Source organism: Balaenoptera acutorostrata, chromosome 12, assembly GCF_949987535.1.
Source record: "Balaenoptera acutorostrata chromosome 12, mBalAcu1.1, whole genome shotgun sequence".
Taxonomy (NCBI): Eukaryota; Metazoa; Chordata; class Mammalia; order Artiodactyla; family Balaenopteridae; genus Balaenoptera; species Balaenoptera acutorostrata.
Window position 1 is genome coordinate 12,071,152 of NC_080075.1, and position 8,181 is coordinate 12,079,332.

Here is an 8,181-nt window from a genome sequence, read left to right on the forward strand (position 1 = left end):
GCCAAAGCTAATGATTTGCCCAAAGTACCATGATGGAAAAAATGGCAGAGCTAAGAACTGAGTTTTGTTATCTTTAAGCCAAGTGTTTGCTCAATTTTACTACTTGGGGAAAAAAGCTGTAGACAATTAAGTGCCAAGTGAGAAGTAGAACTCATAAGGGTACAATGCTGAGATGAGAGAAAAAGGCATCTATCTGTGCTGACAGCATGGAAATTATCGTCATCCCAAACTTTTGGGTAAACAATTTTACCTTAGAACCAACCAAAAAAAGCCCAGGGAATCATATTCTGACCTGCATACCTGGGTGGGCCTGGAGGAAGCTCATGTGAAGAGCTGCTTCGTTCGAACAACAAGCCATACTTTGTGGGCCAAACATTTGCAACCTATCGGGTAAAAGGGTGAGGAAAAAAACAGAAGTAAAAGAAACTATTCTTTATAACATGTTTTTACGAAACATTACAGAACATTAGATTTTCTTCCAATTTAACAAGGGTTTTGCAAAGTAACAATCATTAACTATAATTTTTTTTAAGTAATTCTAACAAGTAAATCTAAGACAAAATCAAATCTAAGGAAGAGAAGTTCGACCTGAAATTCCTGCCAGTAGCTAATATCAGTACCAAAATGACAATGTGATTAAAGTGTAACAACAGCATTAGGGCATGAAAAAGATAATGAGATACAGGAGAAAGACTAATATTGCTCAAGTGCTTGAATAAAACCAAAATGATTTCTTATATGTCACTTAAACTGAAAAGAAACCTCTCAGAAAAAGACTTCATAATTCACTTCACTAAATAATTTATTTTTAAGACAAAGGATGGAAATGGTAAGCCAATACAATTTTATTTCAGTAAAAATAACATTTTTGATTACAAGACATGAGAGTAGCAATACTTCTGAAACCAATTAATTCAAGAATATTCTCCAATAAAACACAAAAACATTGAAACACTCAAGTTTACCTGAAAAGGTAAAGAAGCTATGTAATCCTTTCCTTCTATGCTATGCATGTTAACACATGAGCTTTGCAATATACATATGCATTTTTCTACTTCATCACTACCTGAAAAGAGAAAGTACAACAAGATATATGCATTGTTTTCAAAAAAAAAATCCCAATAATCATAAATTGCAATTCCCAGGACTTCCCTGGTGGCACAGTGGTTAAGAATCCACCTGTCAATGCAGGGGACATGGGTTCGAGCCCTGGTCCGGGAAGATCTCACATGCCGCAGAGCAACTAAGCCTGTGCAGCACAACTACTGAGCCTACACTCTAGAGCCCGAGAGCCACAACTACTGAAGCCCAAGTGCCTAGAGCCCGTGCTCTGCAACAAGAGAAGCCACTGCAATGAGAAGCCCGCACACTGCAACGAAAAATAGCCCCTGCTCACCACAACTAGAGAAAGCCCGCATGCAACAATGGAGACCCAATACAGCCAAAAATAAATAAATAAATAAATTTTTAAAAAATAAATAAATTGCAATTCCCAACAGCACAAATTCTTTAATGCACAATATAAAAATGCTTGTGCTAATCCACCATTATTAGTGGCTTACTTATTTTGAATGAAAAAAAAATGAGATAAACATTTGGAATCATCATAAGATCAAATAAAATTTCGAAAAGAAACTTACTGTAGTCCTTTTCAGACTTATCCTGTGATATAATGAAGTCACACCACAATGCCTAAAATCAAAACAAAATGCTTACCTAAGAAAATTATATCTAAATAATAACCTATTAACTAATGGTATCTAAGTAATAGTGTCACCTACATAACAGTCCCTCCTCATCAGCTCAACACATATACCATGGGAACAAAGAAAAATAAGATAAAATTAGACTGATTAGTGATAACTATCTTAAGGAAAGATAAACTATGCTTGCAAGTAAAAAGAAAAGGGAAAACAAAATCAAGAAACCTACTAGATAGAAGCTTTGCAGCAAAAGTGAATTCAAATAGTGGTTCAACCTGTATTAAACCCTATATCTTATACAAAGCTAAAGATTATCAGAAGAGTTGAAAATTGCCAAGCTATTTTATAATCTCCAGACTTACCTAATCTTATCATTCTTCAACTCGCCAGAAAGAATATTTAGAAAAACATTTCCCTTTCTTAAGGGACCATCTTAAAAATATATATACAAACTAGGAAAAGCCGTTAAACTTCAACTGGTATGCTTGACAATCACTTATTGAAATTTTTTAATGGCATTTTTATGTGTCTTTTTAATTGTGGTAAAATATACATAACATAAAATTTACCATCTTAACCATTTTTCAGTGGTATTAAATACATTCACAATGCTACATGAGGGGGAAATTATCAGCAAAAAGAACACTGGCTTCAACACTCCTGGATGGAAATGCTTTCACACACGCTCTCAAATTTGGGAATAATTCAGTTTACCCTTCCTAATAAATTGTTAGAAGAATACAACACTCATCAGGAAATAGTTCATGGAAAAAAAAAAAAATAAGCAGTGTCGAGGTACGATTTCAGTGTCTACAAATGGGGAACTTCACATGAGTAAAAAGCTTCTAAAACCTCCTGTCAGTAGCCTAACAATTAATGCAACCAACATAAATGTTTTCATTTCTCCCCCAACTTGATATTCTAAAAACTTTCAGTAAGAAAAGATGAAACAGTACAGTGAACATCTGTCTCACCTGAATTTTGCCATACTTGTTTAAGGGTATTTGAGTACATGTGGAAATGCAGGGGGCGGGGGCTATTTGAAAATTGCACACATCATGACACTTTACCCCTAAACACTTCATCGTGCATTTCCTAAAACTAAAGATGTACTCCTATATAACCACAAAACCGTCATCCCACCTGAGGAAAAATAATGTAATTTTCTTCTAGCACCTGATGTCCAGTCCATTTTAGCAAGTAATTCACAGGGTAATACCTTAGTGCCATGGTAATATCCTTTCACCCAAGAGTGTTAATATCCATTAACAATCCTTTTCTGAATCCATTATTACATTGGAGGTTACAAAGTGGTGATTTTTTAACTCTACCCTTCTTTCTATATTTATTAGCTGGCATTCGTCCATAAATAATGGTGTTCCTTCATTAACTCGAGATGAACTGCACGTCTTCCTAGAAAGGCAGGGCAAATGCTTAATTCCTTCCCTTTAATTACCGATTTTCATAATAGAGTTAGGTGTAATAGCCAACTGCAATGATAACAAGTTAGTTTTTTTCTTTCTCTTTCTGATTATCACTAGGAACCAGATTTTTATTTATTGAATACTCTGCAATCAGTTATAATCATCATGTGTTACAGTATTCTTTGTACCCTCAATGTCTTAGAAATTTTTATTGAGAATAACAAATTGAATTACTCAAGAACAGTCTTTAAAGACTATCATTAAATTGACAAAGGATGGTGTAAAAAAAGTGATGATACAGAAAACAAATGAAATTTTTTAAATGGACACCCAGCTGCTGGGACCATTACACAGTTTTTATTATTTCTGTTAAATTTTAGGACAAAAACTTTTTTAAGTGTTAAGTAGTCAATCAAATGCTAAAATTCAAATCAACTCACCTGTTGAACAGGACTGTCAACTGTAAACGCTTTATAAACAGCCAATGCCTGGCTTTTACTTCCTTTGCTCCAGATAACCATATTTCCAGCCACATAGAGTTCCTCATCGTAATCTACTTCTTCTCCAATTTCACTTACGCCTTTCCTTAACTGCCAGCTCTCCTTAAAAATTAACACATGCAGGACATGTTCAAGCACTTTTTTCCAAAGTATGGAGCAGGATTTATTAATTAAATCAATAATCATTCAGAGACAAGTCTCCTACTCTCTCTTTGCCTGGGGAGAAAGACTCAATCTAAGCCCAATTCTTAGAAGCTTAGTGCCACTGATTAACAAAGTGGGGTGTGTGCATATGTGTATTATATACCTTACAGGATGTTTTATATTATACTACTATATTATTTGCCCAAAATATAAACAAACAAAAATTATACCATATCTATAGATCCAAAAATGAAACCAACATACTAGGGAAGCTAAAATGGTATATTAGGTGCATGGGGAAGTGATGGAGAGGGGGCAGGAAGATGCACGTGGGAATCACTGCTGGAGTTTATTCACAGGGTAGATTTCCCTGCTTCACAACTAAATATACATTCACCTTCCTTCCCTTGTCCCACTCATCAAAATAAATGGGAGAGAGAAAGGTTCAGATTTCTAACTACATAGACTTCCTCTCCCTGAGATTTTGGTATCCCAAATGGAATGAAAGTGGAATAAAGTGGGAAAGACTGATTTTCTGACACATGCTAACATCTCATTCTCCTATTTAAGAACTAGTACTCTATCTACTTATGTGGCATTTTTCTTGTCCTCAAGAAATATGCAAGTCTTTTTGCAGCAGGGACCATTTCTAACTCTACCATCTAATAATCAAACAACATGAAATCTGGTCCCCACATACTAAGGGAAGAGAAAGAGGTTTAGAATGGACCATAATCATAGTACTTATTATAAAACCATGAGTTGTATGTCTAAATAAACGGTTATGACACCATAATACAATGAAGTCATTATTTTAGTCTCGACTGAAATTACCAAATCTTAACCACTACCCTAGAAGTAGCATTATACTCATTTCTCAGTTGCAGGTAGCCTTAAATTACAGGTAGATCACAACATTCTATGTTTCAAAAATACAACGGGAAACTTAACGGAACCTTCTGTTTCTCGTGGATCGTAACCTCCTGAAGGGATCCCACCAGGCCAGCAGCACCATCAGAAGACCATAACTCCGACGCTGGCTGCAGCTGGCGAAGCTGAAGGTTCAAAGCATTAGGGTGGTGCTTGCAGTGGTCTCGACCAAAAGGAACAAATTCCTGCAAATCCCCGGCTGCAATCATTGTTGCCCTTTCTTCATAGAAGTTCGACATGGGTTCCAAATATCAACATTATTTCTGTATGAATTCAAACACACTCTGGTCAGCTTCTAGAGTTAAAACCAGAATAAAATATCATAGAAGTTTACAGAAGAGTCATTAATCCTTGGATGAGTGTCAATCCTATTACACTGTAGGTGTACAAGTAATTATAACATCAAAGGTCATTCCAGATCTGACTCTCAGGTGATTACAGTTATCGCCACATTTTAGTTGGAAACTGACCAACAGACGGTTACCACTGAAGGAAACCACTGGGTTGAGACAAGCACTCACATCCCACAACACCTATCCTATGTTTCCTACTACTATATGCTAGTTTTTCCACACTTCACATATGAAGTATTTAGACAAGTTGTACTTTATAGTCCCATGACTGCCCGGCTTCTCAACATTTAAGGTCATTTCTGTTCAGCTGTTGGAAACTCATTTGAAAAGCACACCTCAAGGACCACTGGCATATTGGAATGAAACAAAAAAAAAACCCCACAAAAAAAACACATATTACTTCTAATTCATCACAAGTTGAACTACTCGTTTCAGCTGACCAATCCACAAAAGACCTAATAAACTGTCAAATGTCACCAGTAGTTTTGACACCCCAGTCCACCTAAACATATGACTACAATCAATTCCAATTTGGGGTCCAAACACAGGAAACCAAGGCATGAAGAACGCTGGCCATGGGACAGCCACACTTGCAGCAAATTTATGAGTCCTAGCTTTTAATTAACACAACCTATTACAGTACAGCTTATCACTATAAAGATGTGGCTCAGCTGTGGGTGGAACCATGCCCCTTCACTTCCAAAACATTTCTACATACAGTAGTTGACAGCTAGTAAAATTCACTGTATAATGTGGCATATAAGGTGGATGCCAGTTCTCTCTCCAAGAAAACACCTACATTAAAAATGGATTTTGTGGGGCTTCCCTGGTGGCGCAGTGGTTGAGAACCTGCCTGCCAATGCAGGGGACACGGGTTCGAGCCCTGGTCTGGGAAGATCCCACATGCCGCGGAGCAGCTAGGCCCGTGAGCCACAACTACTGAGTCTGCGCGTCTGGAGCCTGTGCTCCGCAACAAGAGAGGCCACGATAGTGAGAGGCCCGCGCACCGCGATGAAGAGTGGCCCCTGCTCGCTGCAACTAGAGGAGGCCCTCGCACAGAAGCGAAGACCCAACACAGCTAAAAGTAAATAAATAAAATTAAAAAAAAAAAAAAGGATTTTGTGGCATCACATTTAAGCTACGATCCTCAAACACAGATCAAAACCAACATTTGACCACAGCACCATAGACAACTTTAAAGGGTTTGAAACGGCACTCACAATTAAAAGTTTAACTAAATTTGACTTACATTTCTCATTTGAGGTCTTTTTGGCATCAGTAGGGGTTTTTTTCCTGCAATATCTCAAAGCCCCTGTAGTTCCTGTGCAGCTCCTCTAGGGTCAAAGTTATTTTGCTATGAATTAAATGCTATTCCTGACATAACCATATGCCACAATCAAAACACTTTTATTTTCCTCCCGCTAAAATTCAGAATTGAGAAGACCTGAACTTGGGATATAACTAAAACAGTACCTTATAAAACTTACAAGGAAAAAATAAAATTCAGCTGGTCTTCCTATATTCTAGTCAACAGGATAACCAACATTAAAAAACTTGTGAGTTCATCCGACTTCAGCTGTGCAATTTTGAAATGTTATTCTATTAAAACTTTGAGAGAAAATTACAAAAGTATTAATTACAGTTATTTTCACAGTACAATATCTCTGTTCTAATTAAGGCGACACATTTAATGCTTTTGCAATACCCCAAATTTTTATGTGTTTTTACTTATTAGGGGACAACATAAAGAGCTACAGATGAAAGTACTGTATTAAACTGATATGCTATAAAACAAGATATCAGCATTGCTAACTAGGAACAAAAACTACCCCGCCAGAGGTAACCACACAGTTGCTTCAAGAGTAAATCCAAATGCACACAGAAGACACCCTGAGTTGAGACTCCGCAAAAAGGCAGAGCTTCCCCGGCCTCTTTAGGGTCAGGTGAAACAAACAAGTCTAAGAGCCTGAGTCTCAGAACATCGTATCAGAGCGGCAAGGGGCTGATCTAGAAGCTGAGGCCCACACGGGACACCGCGCTTAGTTCAGGAAGGAAGCCGGCGCAGAGTGGAGCAGGAAGGTGCAGCCCGTAAAGCCCAGCCCGCCAGCTGGGGTCCCCTTGGCTCTGCGGCCCGCTCAGGGCCCGCCCCGGGCTCCCAGCCCTCCGGGTCACCGCGCGCGGGTAGGCCTCGGGGCGGGTGAAAGGGCTAGCGGACAGGCGATGAACCACCAGGCGCTGCGGGGCCGGGCCCATACCTGTGTGACTCGGGACGCGTCAGGCGCGGCGAGCCCCGGCTGCTCCCCGGAGGCGCGGGGGCCGAGGGGGCCCGAGGGTGGCGGCGGGGACGGTCACGGTGACTCCTCGGCCGCTGCAGCTTCTCATTCCCTCTCCCTCCCCTATTCCGGAGGAAGACTGGGCAGCAGCTGCGGACACGACTGCTAACGACAAGCAAGCGTGCGGGAGAACCACTCAGGCGAGATGTTCAAATGGACGCGTCCATGTTGACTTTCCCGTCCTGCCTCGCGCCGAGGCGGGGCTTCGCCGGGAGCGAGCGGCGTTCCCGCGGTCCTAGCGCCTCCGCAGTTGCACGAAGGAAGCGCGAGGAAGAATTTGCTGGGTATTTATTTATACCTTCAGCCTGTACTGGGATAGGATCTTCCTGGCGTCCAGATCTTCTCCAGGTCATGTCAGTACGAGCCTGAACTGCCTCCTAACTATGAATTAGAAGGTTTTCTGGCCAACTTCGCTCTCGCCTCCTGACCCCCAAATGGGAGGTACATGCCTCCAGGCTTGGGGGACGGTGGGGACTCTACTGATTTTCTCTCTTTACCAGTGCACTTTAACCTTTTGGGGGTCCGGACCTTTTGAAAAGTTGATGAAAGGTATAGAGGTCCGCATAAAAACGTTGCGTGTAATAATCTGAGCTTCACAGAGACTTCCCCTAGCAATTCATAGATCCAGGTTAGGAACCCCAGCTTTACCCCTCCCTCCCTGTCTGTGGATTCAACTGTACAATATCACACTTGTGCAAAATGTATAACTCTCTTGAGCTCTAATCTTCCATTGCGTGGTGTCGCTATGTTAAAAGGATTGATAGGAGTCCTATTGCCTGAGAAATAAAGTTCAA

General features: G+C 40.0%; 1 protein-coding gene across 5 annotated transcripts in view; it reads right to left on the reverse strand.

The window, feature by feature from the left end:
- Nucleotides 1-7,561, reverse strand: part of ANAPC1 (anaphase promoting complex subunit 1) — a 102,623-nt gene extending 95,062 nt beyond the window's left edge. For all 5 annotated transcript variants that reach the window (XM_057558011.1, XM_057558010.1, XM_057558009.1 and 2 more), the window contains exons 1-6: nucleotides 7,310-7,561; nucleotides 4,728-4,964; nucleotides 3,568-3,729; nucleotides 1,641-1,692; nucleotides 966-1,066; nucleotides 301-383 (exon numbers count right to left, since the gene is read on the reverse strand). In XM_057558011.1, the coding sequence (XP_057413994.1) occupies nucleotides 301-383; nucleotides 966-1,066; nucleotides 1,641-1,692; nucleotides 3,568-3,729; nucleotides 4,728-4,940 (611 nt within the window). In that variant the 5' untranslated portion in view covers nucleotides 4,941-4,964; nucleotides 7,310-7,561. The remainder of the gene's footprint in view (nucleotides 1-300; nucleotides 384-965; nucleotides 1,067-1,640; nucleotides 1,693-3,567; nucleotides 3,730-4,727; nucleotides 4,965-7,309) is intronic.
- Between the last annotated feature and the right edge of the window lie 620 nt (nucleotides 7,562-8,181).